The sequence below is a fragment of the Xenopus laevis genome, chromosome 6S (assembly GCF_017654675.1).
Source record: "Xenopus laevis strain J_2021 chromosome 6S, Xenopus_laevis_v10.1, whole genome shotgun sequence".
NCBI classification, from domain to species: Eukaryota; Metazoa; Chordata; class Amphibia; order Anura; family Pipidae; genus Xenopus; species Xenopus laevis.
In genome coordinates, this window is record NC_054382.1 from 134696865 (window position 1) to 134713460 (window position 16596).

The 16596-nt window shown below is 41.3% G+C and overlaps 1 protein-coding gene across 1 annotated transcript; it reads right to left on the reverse strand.

Annotated features, from left to right (window-relative positions):
* Positions 1-164: 164 nt before the first annotated feature.
* LOC121395185 (uncharacterized protein YBL113C-like) lies at positions 165-13491 on the reverse strand. The gene is made up of 4 exons (XM_041568049.1): positions 13360-13491; positions 6485-8281; positions 5998-6083; positions 165-1346 (listed from the first exon to the last, which is right to left on the reverse strand). The coding sequence occupies exons 1-4, from the start codon at positions 13418-13420 to the stop codon at positions 1239-1241; spliced, it is 2052 nt and encodes a 683-aa protein (XP_041423983.1). The 5' UTR covers positions 13421-13491; the 3' UTR covers positions 165-1238.
* Between the last annotated feature and the right edge of the window lie 3105 nt (positions 13492-16596).

Here is a 16596-nt window from a genome sequence, read left to right on the forward strand (position 1 = left end):
CTATGACAGTTGGATGAGACTCCCCTGAGGATGTAGTCAAAACAGTGCAGCACCTCCAGGCAGAAATACCTCACACGTGGTCTGATTCTCACCCAGTAAAGGGGTCAGGGAGGAGAAGCTAAAGCCTGACACCCTGTCCACTGTGTCCCTTCACTGTAGGCAAATCTTACAGCCTGGGAAGCTCCTCCCTGTTACACCTCCTTGATGGAGCACAAAGCTGCTCTTTCTCTCTTCCCTTACTGTCTTATTCTCCTACAGAGTTTATAACAATTATATTCCTGCCACTCACTAGCCTCAGTCATGGGACCCTGATCCCTGACTTAACACTAGAGGTTCAGGTCCCTGTAGGGCAAATTGGCTTTAGGGCCACTTGTGGAGCCAAAGAGGAAGCTCCACCCATAACTGAGCACTATGTTACAGTGCTGCAGGAAGTGGTCATAAAGCCTCTTAGCCAATAACTACAACTAGATACATGGGCATCTGCCCAGCAACTAGAGAGATCAGGAAGTGTAGGGATATAAAGCCATAGGGAGATTAGTAAACATATGGGTCCCTACATATGACTTTATTTCTATTTGCATTTTGGAATAATTTGCATTTCTTTTTCATAACCAAAAATTATTAAATGCTGGTTGCTAGTGGCATCTACTCTCAACAACCAGAAAGCAGATTCAACAAGAGGCTTCTTCATTGTTCATTTTGATTACATTTCCCAGCTCCTCACTTCACCTTCCGTTCTGTCATTCATCCCACCACCTAGTTGCTAGGGGGTTGCTAGGGTAAGTATATTTTACACTTCCAAGCTGGAGTGACACAGGACAAAGCATTAAATAACTCAAAATTCTAAATAATTAGAAAAATAAACAAGTAGTTACAATAGTATTAGCTATACCCAACCTTTAAAATAAATGTTGCCTTTAAACGGAGGAGACAAAGACTATCATGTACAAGCCACTCTTGATCTCCTCACGCCTGATCTAGAAAATAAAGATCTTCTGGATGAAGAAGATGTTGAAGTTCTTTATAAACAGTTAAAAAAAAGTAGATTCATTTAAAGAAAAAATTTAATAACCTTATGCGTTTTGTGCCTTATGGGCAGTTAATAATGGCAGTTGACTTCTCCTGCACCAGGGTGGTACTCTAGTTTGCAAGAAGCATTGACATGCACGGTGATCTTGAAATAAGTCTCTTTAGGCGTCACATCATGACAATTGCACAATTTCCCGTATTCTGTCCCCTTACTGTTGGCTGAATAAAACAGACGAGCAGGAAACAGATTTTGTGTTGCCACGAAACGTCAGTGTGACGGCTTTGATGCCAAATCTGTGACTGAATATGGAACAAGTCTAGGGAACAAAAGAAGGAAAGAATCAGCAAAAAATTAGAGCATTTGTTACTCACACATGTAAGGGATTTATGGTGAAATAAGATTTTTGTTACTATTTTGTATTAGGAATGTATTAGTGACTGTTGCCATTCTGTCACCTTCTTTGTTCTCTTTGTAAGTTTTTTCTCATGTTGATGGGTCATCTCCATTTTGTCTTACTGTCTCCATCTTGTTCTACTGTCTCCATCTTGCCCTACTCTCTACATCTTGCCCTACTGTGTCCACCTTACCCTACTGTCTCCACCTTACCCTACTGTCTCCATCTTGTCCTACTGTCTCCATTTTGTCCTACTGTCTCCATCTTGCCTTCTGTCTCCATCTTACCCTACTGTCTCCATCTTGTCCTACTGTCTCTATTTTGTCCTACTGTGTTCATCTTGTCCTACTGTCTCCATCCTGCCCTATTATCTCCATTTTGTTTTACTGCCTCCATCTTGTCCTACTGTCTCCATCTTGTCCTACTGTCTCCATCTTGGTTCCTGTCTCCATTTTACCCTACTTTCTCCATCTTGCCCTACTGTCTCCATCGTGTCCTACTCTCTCCACCTTGTCCTACTGTCTCCATCTTGGCCTACTGTCTCCATCTTGTCCTACTCTCTCCACCTTGTCCTACTGTCTCCATCTTGCCCTACAGTCAACATCTTTCCTTCTGTCTCCATCTTACCCTTCTGTCACCATCTTTCATTTTGTCTCCATCTTGCCCTACAACCACCATTTTGATATGCTGTCACAATCTTGCCCTACTGTCACAATATTGTCCTACTCTCTCTATCTTGCCCTACTGCCTCCATCTTACCCTACAATCAGCATCTTTCCTCACTACCTCTAATTTGTTCTCCTTCCATCACCTTGCTGTACTTTCTCCATCTTGCCATAATATATCTGCTATCCCACCACTTCCCCTACATACAGATACTCTGCAGAGATGCCACCATAGAGTGGGTCCTCAGTGGTTACATCTATTGAGTCTCTTCAAAGGAAAACTATATGCCCAGAATCAATCCAGGGGACATAGTTTTCCTTTAAATACAGCTCTAGCTATAGGGGCCCAGTGGGAGGGTCATCCTTTTTTGCAACTTCTTAAAAGGGTGGTTCACCTTTAAGTGCAATTCTAAGCAACATTTCAGTTGGTCTTTATATTTTTTATAGCTTTTTAATTATTTAAGCACATGCTCTGTAAGGCTACAAATGTATTGTTATTGCTATTTTTTATTACTCCTCTTTCTTTTTAGGCCTCTCCTATTCATATTCCAGTCTCTTATGCAAATCAGTGCATGGTTGCTAGGGGAATTTGAACCCTAGCAACCAGACGGCTGAAACTGCAAACTGGAGAGCTGCTGAATAAAAAGCTAAATGACTAAAAAACCTCAAATAATAAAAAATGAAAACCAATTGCAAATTGTGTCAGAATATCCCTCTCTACATCATACTAACAGATAACACAGAGTTCAGTGTTCAGTGGTCAGTTGTGTACAATGTAGTAGTTGATAAAATGAAATTGATGCACAGCTATAGGTATCATTATACACAGTTGGGTAGACTTACACCATATGCACCATATACAGAGGAAAGGTACCTAGTGTATAGGGCTATCAACTTTTAGTAGAGATAATGCTGGTATAGGGGCAGGCTTGTTAGGGGCGGGGCCATGGCTTAAAGGGAAAGGATGTGTTGTGAGGGGGAGGAGTCATTATAAGAAAGGGCAAATAGTAGGGCAGATGTCTGTGAGATAAAAGGGGTAGCCATTAAAAATTATGCGTAATTACAATGTTATTAAGATGGAACAATTATAGAAATGGAGGTTTTTCGAGAAAAGGTGGCAACCCTAGCAACCCCCCCAATTTAGATCTATCTGTTCCTTCCAAAAGTTTTTCCTGTAAAAAAGTAAAGTACCATGGGCCTTGCAATATGTATTGTGAACACTGAGTGTCTGTATTGTAGCAGCAGAGAAAATCTAAGTGACCCCTGGCAGACCAGAAATGGTGTGATGATAAGAATCCTAAGCAACTCAAGAGAAAACCAAACAATGGTCATTTAATAATTGTATCATTTTATGTACATCAGCACAGAACTAATACTAATTTTATTTAAAAAGCAGAAGAAAGAATGGGAGGAAGTTTCATGTTTTTGTGCATAAAAGGAAGGGTCTGGTTACCGTAGCACAGAAACTTTAGCTCAGACCTACTACATATATGACTTGTTTGTTCAGATGTCTCCGTGGGAAAATGTCTTGTAACGGAGGCGTCTGAGCTTTAGGGTAGGTGAGCGGTTACAGTTCCATTCTGCAAACAAGGTCACACTTGATTGGTTTACAATGAGGAGGCTTAAACTATGTGCGTATCGAAAGCACTGGCAATTCCTGTTCAGCTGATAGACGAGAGCACTCACACTGCCCATTATCTTATACTTGTTGGTTTCTTGTTTTTTTTGACTCAGTAGGAGAATCTAGGGGCTTTAGTAAATGAGTCCTTGTGACTTGTTTTCTCAACAATTAGACTAAATATTCTGAATCTCTTTGGCGAGGGAACAAATCAGGTAATGAACAAAAACAAATAAAAACAAAATATGAGGCTGCCCATAAAGGAACCAGTGGGTTGACGTCACAAGTGATACACATGGTGGAGACAGCCAATAGAGCAATGATAAAGAGCACTGCAGAAGGGAGGTGGAAGTCCTAGAGATGGGTTCCCCAACATTTTTGTACCGGGAGCCACATTCAAATGTTGGGGAGAAACACAAGCATGAAAATAGTCCTTGGGGTTGTCAAATAAGGGCTGTGATTAGCCATTCAGTAGACCCTATGAGGACTGGCAGCCTACAGGAGGCTCTTTTTGGCATTAAACTTTGTTTTTATGCAGCAAAAACTTGCCTTCAACCCAGGAATTCGAAAATAAGCACCTGCTTTGAAGCCAATGAGAGAACCAGCCAATGGCTTGGCGAGCAACATGTTGCTCACGAGCCGCGGGTTGGGGATTACTGGTCTAAGATGACATAAATGAGGAGACAATTTATCTTGCTGGATATTTTTAGAACGTGGGAGGAAACAAGAGCAGACGGAGAACACCCACGCAATCAATCCTATGTTTCAGGTAGTGCTCTGGCTGGTATTAATCCTACAACTCCAGCAATCCAGGCAGAAATGTCTATCATTGTACCACCAAGTTGCCTTATCACTGGTCAGAAACTGGCAATTGTGAAGCAGGGCAGCTGGGTAGTTACTGGGAACAAATTAATATCAATATGTGAATAAGAGGGGTAAGAAGGAGTGCCAGGTACAGTGTAGAAGTACCTGGTCTGGGTCCCCTTCCATTGTAAGGCTGGCATACACAAATTCCTGAAGGTCTCCTGGTGGGCTTAGGTACTTGTGGGACAGCCAAGGTACCACCACCGGTAAAAGAATAGACGCACCAATTAAAACTTATTTATGGTAAGATTTAGCTTACACCTATTTACCGTAATGTTTTAATTGGTGCGTCTATTCTTTTACCGGTGGTGGTTATAAATGTGCTCTTTGAAGGGAGGTGCTTAAGCTTCTGATGAAGTGACGTATTGGTCACGAAACGCGTCAAGCTACTCTCCCTGCCCGCTTGTACACATCGTTTTAACATGGACTAATAAAGTTGAACTTTTATTGTATATCTGGTTCCACCATCCTTGGATGACTTTTACCCGGTTGCCACCCTTCTGCTTGAGCTTTATGAGATGTTTGTCTAATGCCGCACCAGACCGGCACATTGCTTTGGCGTCAGGAAGCTTCATCTTCCCCTCTGTAATGGTGTTCACCACTTTTATTCAAAAATAAGCACCTGCTGTGAGGGAGCAACATTCAATGGGTTGGTGAGCAACATGTTGTTCATGAGCCACTAGTTGGGGATCACTGTCCTTGTATGACAGCAGAGAATGAGGGCAGAGTGAAACTGACAGACTGCGTGAAGGTTGGAATTAAGGGGAAAGTTGGAGATATACAGAAGCATGAACAGACAAGTGAGGATTACATGTGATTCTGGGGGGTATGTAGAGGTATTGGGGATATGCGAAGATATTTGGGGTATGGGGGGACAGTGGTGGGGCTGGCAAAGAGGAGGAAGAGAAAAAGCTGGTGAAGAAGAAGAAGAGCATCTGTTTGAGGAGAAGATCTTGCTCCAACCTCATAAACCTGTGCTGGGGGGGGGGGGGGCATCAGTCTAGTTCAGTGATTTCTGAACTCTGAGACTGCCATGTCTTGGTTGGGCCACTGCATTATTCTCATACTGTCTTGAATATTACTGCATCTACAAAAGGATGTCAATAAAAAAACAGATCTGCAACCCCGTTGGGACTACAATGGTGGGCCCTAATACAAAAAGCAATGTAATGATCCAGTCCTTGGTTTTGTTGAGTCTAAAGTTTTCTTTACACTAAATGGTACCAAAAAATAAAGTCTCAAAAAGACCCATAGTGTATGACTATCTCCGTTATGACCTGAGATTGAGTGCCATCTCTGCAAAGGGGAGACAAAGTTGCTCATTTGCCTCCCCCCTGGAGTTTTTCCCTCAAAAAGAGCCACAGTTTCCCATTCAGCTCCACACACACTGACTGTATTCCATTGTAAATCTACTTCAGAAATGTACCTTTTCAATAATGGCATCAATGGTCTTTACAGTGTTGTTATCAACTGGAGTGCAGCTGTTCATCCTTAGCATTAGCACAGCTGAATCTGGGAGGAGAAGGAAACTCTGATCAAAATATGTTCTGGATCTACTTCCCAAAAACATGTTATTATGTTAATATAAGGAGCCATGGGATTTCATTCTTCAACTGAAGTTTGCAATGCACTAGTGGCGGGACTAAAATCCCTGGAATTGGTGCAGCTACATCTCGTACGCTTCAAGATAGCTAAGTGATTCCTTCACCAAATTATACCATAAGGCTTATTCCCATTAGCTAAGGGGGCACTGGGAAAATTAATAATAATACTAAAATTACACTTGTTAGTGAAGTCTTGAGACGTCTCAGGGCTCATTAAGTCCAAGCCCATTATGTAGACACACAGTTGTTTTAATGGACCTAAAGTAATATTTGGTCAAAATCAATACAAAGACAGAGTTGGGTACTCACCGACTGTTCTGTAATTTTCACCGGGAGAGGTTACTTTCACATCCAAGCTTGTTGGGTTAGTTGTATTAATTGGGAACCTGGTAGCTTCTTTGGCTGTTGTGTTCATCGTCAGAATTGTAACAGGATTTTGCATATTATCAGGTGGAAGGTCTGTGGCTAATGTAAAGTTATTTGTCCGATGAGCAGCATAGGAACTGGTTATGGGACTGGTAGTGGGAGAAGTTGAAGGATAGGTTGTAAGACTGCTGATGCCTGTAGCTGTTGTGTTGTTTTGAGAACTATTATTTGGTGAAGTTACATTGAAGTTGATAAAAGTTGGTTTAGTTGCTGCAGTGGTTATTGTGCTGTTGGCTGGCAAAGTGGTAGTAAACGTTGAAACACTGCTGGTACCATTAGATGTTGTATTGGTTATGAGACTTGTTGCTGAAGTGGCATTAGAGTTATTGGAGCTGATAAATTGATTTGTTGCATTGGTTACCAGACTGCTCGTTGGCAAAGATGTTGTATAAGCTACAAGACTAATGGTGCTTTTAGGTGTGGTATTGTTTATCATACTGCTAGTTGGGCTTCTAGTGGTATAGGTGAAAAGGCTGTTGGTAACATTACTGGTAGTATTGGTTACATGGTTCATCTGTGACACTCTTGTAGTATCACCTGTTACTCTGGTAGTAGTGGTTATGTGACTACTAGTTTCCGTACTGCTTTGTAGACTACTAGTATGGGAAGATGTGGTGTAGGTTATACGACTGATGGTGCTAGTTGGCTTTGCTTTGGTTTTGGTCAAAAAGTTGCTAGTAGCATTACCTAAAGGACTGGTAATAAAGGTACTGGTTGACTCGTTTGCACTAACAGTTGCCAGGCTAGTATAATTGTTTGTAGTAGTATTAGTAATCAGACTGGGCACCAGGCCGCTTGCTGAAGTAGTGGAATTGGTTTTAGTGTTGGTAGTGTTGGTAATGGACATATTTGCTGTGCCCATTGTAGTACCCATTATCTGAATGGAAGTTTGGTTGGGGGTGGTTTCCACTTTGTTACTGGTTGAATACTGCGTTGCAGAACTGTTAGTAATAGGCTCAGAATTTATATGGGTTTGTAATGTAACAGCTGTGGTGGTGCTGGTACCAACAGTAGAAGAAGTAGCATCAGAGGCTTTAGTAGTAGTGATGGTAGTAGTAGGAGTAGTAGCAGTAGTAATATTAATGGCAGTAGTAGTTGCCATAGTAGTAAATGCTTGGTTTTCCGATCCCCCTGAATGCTTTTTTGTACTAGTTTCTTTGTTGAGACCAGGAGGAGTTATTACATTTGATACTTTATCATTTTGATCTTCGATCTTAGGTGGTGCCGTAATTACAGGCTTAGTAGCTGTTGTAGTGACTCCAGTAAAGCCACGTCCAGTTATCACTCTTTGTTTGCTGTCGTTAGCAAGCCTAGTTGCTGTAGCAGCTGCCACATTGGTACCAGCCTTGGGGTTGGCGGTAGATATCACACGGATTCCAGTCTTATTTGCCACAAGAATATCAGTTTCAATCTGAGCTCCTGCAGTTGTTACTCCAAGAACGCCAGACACAGACCGAGATGGTGCCATGGAAATGCCAGTCTTAGTCTCAGCTGCCAGTCTTGCCACAGTGGTCGATTCTGCAGGAGGTTTCCGCATGATATCAGTCGCATTGGAATGCACATTTGCATGAGTGTCAAGAGGTGCAGCTGTTTTACCGAACAGAGAGACAATTGTGTTGACGCTTTGGTTGGATGTGTAGCTCTCTGGGGTTGTAGGTTCTGTATAACTGGACACAGAAGCTGAAAGACAGAGTAAGAGATCCAATAGTAACATTACACAGTGAGGTTAATCAGTCAGCAATTCTATCCTTTTCTGGTACACGAGGCCTAAAACGAACTAAATAAAAAGCAAAAAGACATTGAAAAAAATATATAAGGAAGCTTACCGCTTTCCATATGGGGTCCGGGTGCTCATGCTCCAAACCCTCAGCAAGGGGGGAAAATACATACAAAACACGAAAAATAGAGCTGGCACTGCTCCGGTACCCCAAAAATATGATCAGATCAAATAGAATCCAGGAGTCACGAAATATTAATAAAGAAGTACAAAAAGTTTTATTGCATCTTGTATAAAAAATAAAAGCCTGACGCGTTTCGTGTCCACACAGGACACTTAATCATAAGATTATTAAGTGTCCTGTGTGGACACGAAACGCGTCAGGCTTTTATTTTTTATACAAGATGCAATAAAACTTTTTGAACTACTTTATTAATATTTTGTGACTCCTGGATTCTATTTGATCTGATCATATTTTTGGGGTACCGGAGCGGTACACGAGGCCTAGCCTACTGTCTCCTACTAGTAACTCCAGCTCCAGAACTAGTTGTGTTGATATTAATATTTCTAACAAAAGACTTATTTATTAGACAAAGCCTGCATCACTGATTTGTATGTATTTTGCTCAGTGTATTCATTGGGGGCCTAAAGCATATAAATATGGCCAATATCTCCTACCTGCCCCACATGCTGCTCCATTTAACTCTAGAAACGTTCTTATTTGTAATAGTGATACATGATTTAGTTAAGCTTTTATAGATATGACATATACACTGAGGATGTGTTTAGGATAATGCATCTGGGGTGTTTTTTATAGAAATTGATTATTGAATTGGATCACTTTTGATGTCACTTTCCTCCATTGACATTTGGGAGATATTTGAAGCACCGAACTACTGTGTCACTCAATGATCAGTGTCTTTACTCACTGCCCCTCACCCAACTACATGTCCCCTGCACCAGTCACCTCTAACTCTGCCTGAGGAATTTACTGTGAGGCCCCATCTTCATTTTCTCACACAATGTTAAAGGAAAACTATACCCCCCAAACAATGTAGGTCTCTATTAAAAGATACTGAGTACAACAGCTCATGTGTAAAACCCTGCTTCATATAAATGAACCATTATCATAATAATATTCTTTTTTAGTAGTATGTGCAATTGGGTAATCATAAATAGAAAATTACCATTTTAAAAAATAAGGGCCGCCCCCTGAGATCGTAGGATTCACTGTGCACACATACAAACCACATGTAAGGTCACATGAGCCAATTAACAGACAGAGTTCTGCCTTTTGCTTCCTCACTTCTTCCTGTTACAGTTAGTGTTGTAGTATTTCTGGTCAGGTGATCTCTGAGGCAGCACAGATAGAGTCACGAAATTGTGGTTCAAGGCAAGAGATGTAAAAGGGCAATATTTATGTAAATATATATTCCAGTTTGGTAAGATTCTTTAATATGTCATTCAATTTGATATAAACTATCTGTTGCTTAAGTATTCATTTTGGGGGTATAGTTTTCCTTTAAATAGCAAAATAGCTACTGAGAAAAGATTCCAATTTCCCTGTCCTCTAAGGAGCCTAACTGCAACTTGTAACAGCAGCCAGGCCTCATATCCCACAATGCACTTCTCCAACCATGTGACTAATGGCAGAGAGATTCTCCTCAGTAGCCAGGCCTCATATCCCACAATGCACTTCTCCAACCATGTGACTAATGACAGAGAGATTCTCCTCAGTAGCCAGACCTCATATCCCACAATGCACTTCTCCAACCATGTGACTAATGGCAGAGAGATTCTCCTCAGTAGCCAGGCCTCATATCCCACAATGCACTTCTCCAACCATGTGACTAATGGCAGAGAGATTCTCCTCAGCAGCCAGGCCTCATATCCCACAATGCACTTCTCCAACCATGTGACTAATGACAGAGAGATTCTCCTCAGCAGCCAGGCCTCGTATCCCACAATGCACTTTGTGTAGGTACCACTCACCGAGGTGATAACAAGGTATATTTATTACAATTTATTTACAATTTATTACAAAATGACATATTTATTGTGTTACAAATGATATGCATAATACAAAGAGACAGTCAAACATACTCTTGTAAGCCTACAGCAAATAAGTAAAGCAAATGCATTGTGTAAGTATAATATTTAAGTGAGGATATGAAGATTGTGTCAGGTGTCTGTCTCTCAGCGAGAGAGATCCGTCTGTCCCTCCAGGGAGGACAAGTAAGACATACATGATGCTGTGTGAGTACTGCTCTAATACTGTATCAATGAATTCTACAGTGACATAAGTAACGGTGAAGTGTGTAAAACGAATTTGCAAATGGTCTTCTCTCTGGTACTGAGTCCTTTTCTCGTTCTTGTCCAACTTGGACTTTGGCAGATGCAATAGACGTGTTACATTGGACTCCTTCTCTCAGGTTTGCCCTCACTGTACTGGTGGCAGAAGGGTTAACCACACACACACATTGCCTGTCACAATAACTTTAATAATATAATAATAATATTTACAGAAAAGGCAAGCACTTCACCACTTCTTGCTGTGCAATAAATCCCTTATTTGAAGCCAGTTTTGCCACTTCTAGTGCAGAACAACGTTTCGGGTGGTTTGCACCTCCCTTTGTCAGGTTACACAAGTGAGTCAAATTAGTCCTTAAATTCACCTTGGCACCCCACCCCTATGCCATCATTCATGTAGGTGTGTCCCATTGTTGTCCATTTAAAGTCCACACTTGTGTAACCTGACAAAGGGAGGTGTAAACCCAAACTCCCCCCAAACGTTGTTCTGCACTTGAAGTGACAAAACTGTCTTAAAATAAAGGATTTCTTACACAGCAAGAAGTGGTGAAGTGCTTGCCTTTTCTGCGAATATTTTGCTAAGTGTTGATGTGGCCATACGTCTAAAGCAGGGTTCCCCAACCTTTTGAACCCGTGAGCAACATTCAAAAGAAAAAGGAGTTGGTGAGCAACACAAGCATGAAAAATGTTATTGGGGTGGCAAATAAGTGCTGTGATTGGCCATTTGGTAGCCCTTATGTGGATTGTCAGCCTACATTGAGACTCTGTTTGGCAGTACATCTGGTTTGTATACAACTAAAACTTGCCTCCAAGCCTGGAATTCAAAAATAATCACCTGCTTTGAGACCACTGGGAGCAACATCCAAGGGGTTGGAGAGCAACATGTTACTCATGAGCTACTGGTTGGGGATCACTGGTCTAAAGAATAGCACCACAGTATCCAACAACACCTGAAGAGTGTATGTATTGCTCCCCATATCCATCATTTGACAATAACTTGGTAGCCAGTGGTTCTTGTGGAAAAAAAAAATAGCTCATTGTTTGTTGGATTTCACACAATCTCTCTCTGCTCAGATTTTACAAGCCCCAATTGCTTTACAGATACTTCAGATAATATCATTGTCTTCTCATTGGAGCCTCTGGCTGCTCTGCTAACTAGCCTGGTCCTTACACCTAGAGCAACCTCACACTGTCTTCATCTAATAATCAGATCTACCTCTACTCCAGGCTTTTTGGCACAACCATTCAATCCAGCAAGTGGAGTTCCACATAAGAGGCCAACATGGGGTGCTGCTGCCATGAGGCAAGTTGAGAAACAGCATTAGAAAGGCCACCTCAGGGAGGTAAGGAGCCTTGAAACACCCCTGAGGCTAACCACTGACACCCCTGACCAACTAGAGAAATGCCAGAGAAATACTTTGACCTTGACAAGAAAACTTCCCCTCTCAATTGCAAAATAGGACTAGCTATTTCTGTAATTCGTAGCTTTCTGGATAACGGGTTTCCATATGATAAATCCCATACCTGTATTACTTTCTTCTTGCTTCCCCTCCAACGGTGGATTTTGATTTCCCCCCCTGATAACCATATATTGTAAGTAACTCTCCTAGTAATCTATTTACTTCTTTTTATGCTTCTAGCTTAAAAATATATCAGTTCAAATGAATGAAAAATACATTAATGTAGTTGAATTACAGACTTTATAAGGTAATAAGGTGCCACACACGGTATTCTGTAATATTAGATAAAGAGATTTTAGAATCCGGCGATATCATTTATGTTTTCTTATATCCAAATAACATCACCGGCTAATCCTGAAAATATAAAGTTAAGAACAAAACAAGAAATACAACACTTTCCAAAAAGAACAGAAAGCAAACAGAAAATGTAATAAAAATGTGAAAACTCTACATCATTATATTTTATATATTCTAATTCACTAAAATAAACTTTAAACCTTTTTAAGACGAAACTTTCTTAAAGGGGTCGTTCACCTTTAAATGAACTTTTAGTACAGGTATGGGATCCATTATCCAGAAACCCATTATCCACAAAGCTCACAATTACAGAAAGCCCATCTCACATAGACTCCATTTTAACGAAATAATCTAAATTTTTTAAAACAATTTCCTTTTTCTGTGTAATAATAAAACAGTCGCTTGTACTTGATCCCAACTAAGATATAATTAATCCTTATTGGAGGCAAAACCAGCCTATTGGCTTTATTTAATGTTTATATGATTTCCTAGTAGACTTAAGGTATGAAGATCTAAATTATGGAGAGATCCATTATCCAGAAATCCCCAGGTCCTGAGCATTCTGGATAACAGGTCCCGTATCAGTATGATGTAGAGGGACATTCTGAGACAATTTACAATCGGTTTTCGTTTTTTATCAGTTTTAGTAATCTGTTGCTAGGTTCAAAATTCCCCTAGCAACCATGCATTGATTCAAATGAGAGACTGGAATATGAACAGGCAGTAACAATAAATGTGTAGTCTTATAGGTCATTTGTTTTTAGATGGGGTCAGCAATCCCCATTTGAAAGCTGGAAAGAGTCAGAAGAAGAAGAAGGTATTAAAAAATGTGAAAAGAAAAAATGAAGGCCAATCGAAAAGTTGCTGAGAATGAGCCATTCTTTAACGTACGTTTACTCAAAGGTAAATCGCCCCTTTGAGTCAGAATAAAAATGTCTTGAAAGTGTTGTCTCTAAATGATCCCAGTCACTTACCGTAGAGCCACAAAAAGATGAATAAGAGTCGATAGTAAATAGTACCAGTCTTGTGAGCCATGGCTTGTCACTCGTAGAAACTTTATCCCAAAATTCCCATGACTTTCCCTGGGTCACACACACCAGACAAGCAACAGACCAACAACACGAGAGTTTGACTTGTAATAATTGTGTCTCGCTGCAGAATGAGTGGGCGGGACTTAACGCTGAGTATCATTTCAGTTGTTACTACAAAAGCTGCACTGAGTAAAGTTATACAGATACAGTGATGTGAGCCCGGAGCTAAATCTGCTTCATTGTCCAGTCTTAGCCCTGTCATTCCACATTCTCAGGGAAATAAGAGATTTGTGCTAAATCCTTCTCTTCGTTTGGACTCATCTTCACAATACAAAAGTAATAGGAACTGTGTAATTCTAGTGCAGTGTTTCCACCCAGAGACTGTTCATATGTGTCCTGGGTACCCCTGGAACTATAGCAGGGTGACACCCCAATGTTTCTATATATCTGTAACCTTGTTATGAGCTAAGGGGGCCCAGTCTGAAGGTCAGTTAGGGGGAGATTTGGGGTGAGTGTTTATTTGTACCCTGGGTACCCCTGGAACTATAGCAGGGTGACACCCCAATGTTTCTATATATCTGTAACCTTGTTATGAGCTAAGGGGGCCCAGTCTGAAGGTCAGTTAGGGGGAGATTTGGGGTGAGTGCTTATTTGTACCCTGGGTACCCCTGGAACTATAGCAGGGTGACTGTTACCCCAATGTTTCTATATATCTGTAACCTTGTTATGAGCTAAGGGGGCCCAGTCTGAAGGTCAGTTAGGGGGAGATTTGGGGTGAGTGTTTATTTGTACCCTGGGTACCCCTGGAACTATAGCAGGGTGACACCCCAATGTTTCTATATATCTGAAACCTTGTTATGAGCTAAGGGGTCCCAGTCTGAAGGTCAGTTAGGGGGAGATTTGGGGTGAGTGCTTATTTGTACACTGGGTACCCCTGGAACTATAGCAGGGTGACACCCCAATGTTTCTATATATCTGAAACCTTGTTATGAGCTAAGGGGTCCCAGTCTGAAGGTCAGTTAGGGGGAGATTTGGGGTGAGTGCTTATTTGTACACTGGGTACCCCTGGAACTATAGCAGGGTGACACCCCAATGTTTCTATATATCTGAAACCTTGTTATGAGCTAAGGGGGCCCAGTCTGAAGGTCAGTTAGGGGGAGATTTGGGGTGAGTGTTTATTTGTACCCTGGGTACCCCTGGAACTATAGCAGGGTGACACCCCAATGTTTCTATATATCTGTAACCTTGTTATGAGCTAAGGGGGCCCAGTCTGAAGGTCAGTTAGGGGGAGATTTGGGGTGAGTGTTTATTTGTACCCTGGGTACCCCTGGAACTATAGCAGGGTGACTGTTACCCCAATGTTTCTATATATATGTAACCTTGTTATGAGCTAAGGAGGGCCAGTCTGAAGGTCAGTTAGGGGGAGATTTGGGGTGAGTGTTTATTTGTACCCTGGGTTCCCCTGGAACTATAGCAGGGTGACTGTTACCCCAATGTTTCTATATATCTGTAACCTTGTTATGAGCTAAGGGGGCCCAGTCTGAAGGTCAGTTAGGGGAAGATTTGGGGTGAGTGTTTATTTGTACCCTGGGTACCCCTGGAACTATAGCAGGGTGACACCCCAATGTTTCTATATATCTGTAACCTTGTTATGAGCTAAGGGGCCCAGTCTGAAGGACAGTTAGGGGGTGATTTGGGGTGAGTTCTTATTTGTGGGTTCCCCTGGAACTATAGTATTCTCCCTCTAGCACTCAAACATAACAACACTCTGTGTTTATCTTATAATTATACTGCCACCTAGAGGTTAACCATAATTAATTTTAGTTTCATGCAGTGTTTTGGTGCCCACTGGTATCCAGAATGCTCAGGACCTGAAGCTTTCTAGATAACGGATCTTTCTGTAATTGGGATCTTCATACCTTAAGTCTGTTTAAAACATTGGACTGTTTGGATAAAATTGAGTCTATGGGAGATATTAATCTCCCTCCCCCCTGCAGCTGGATCAGGTATTTCGGCTGTTTCTCATCACCCTTATATCTTCCCTCATATAATAACTTCCTATGTGTGTTCCATTCTCCCTCTAGTGGCCAAACCTCACAACACTCTGTGTACATGTTACAGGCCATAAACATTAGATTTTAAGTCTCACTCTGTAACAAACAGCACATTTAAAGGGTTTAAAGGGAAACTGTACCCTGAACAATGTCGGTCTAAAAATATATTGCAGAAAACAGTTTATATGGAAAATCCTCTGCAAACCTATGAAAATATAACGTTTATTGAAATGTTTGTATCAGGCAATGATGGGGGCAGGTATGTAGGGTTTAGATTTAGGGTAAACTAAACTGACCCCCAATGGATTAAAAACTGACTGCCCCCTTACCTCACTGCTTTTCATTTAAATCATTTGTGGGTTTGTACCATAGTAACTGTGGTTAGAATAATCACATCCATCAGGCTCAACCTTCTGTCCTAACAAAACCTACTGTAACTGCCAGCTGATTTCAGGGTCAGACAGGCCCACCAGGATACCAGGGAAAATCCTAATGGGTCCAGATGGAATTGGGCCCTGTAAGTCAGTCACCAGCATCAAATTTGGAAATATTTGTATAAAATCAAAGATTTCTGTGAATTTCACAGTGGAACATATTTCATTTTTTGTCTGGAGCTGTAACAGGTCGATGGGGGGAGAGAAGCCTAAACACTGGGGTGGAGGCAGCTGTGTGATGGGTCCTTGATATGGGTACCGTTGGGCCCCAGTATCTCAGTCTAGTTTTTCTGCTCTAGGAGCACATTTAAAAAATAAAATCAGAATTTGGCTCTTCAAGGATAAGCACAAGTCACATGACTGGGGGCACCTGGAAAACTGACAATATGTCTAGCCCCAGATTTCAAAATGTTTTCCCATGACAGAATCTTTTTAAAAGATACATGTACTGTTAACATGAATGAATTTTGTTACAACAGCGCCACCTGCTGGTCAGTTTCCCACCAGTCTGACCAGCAAGTAGTCAAGGAAGTTGTCAGGAGAAAGAAATAGGCTGAAAATATCTCACATCTTTCCTAAGCAGAAGAACATCAGAAACACATTTTTGTATTATATTCGGTGCATGTATGGTGGGAAACGAGCCTACCCATATTGGCAGAAGACTTGGATATCGGTCAGTTCCTTGATTGGGC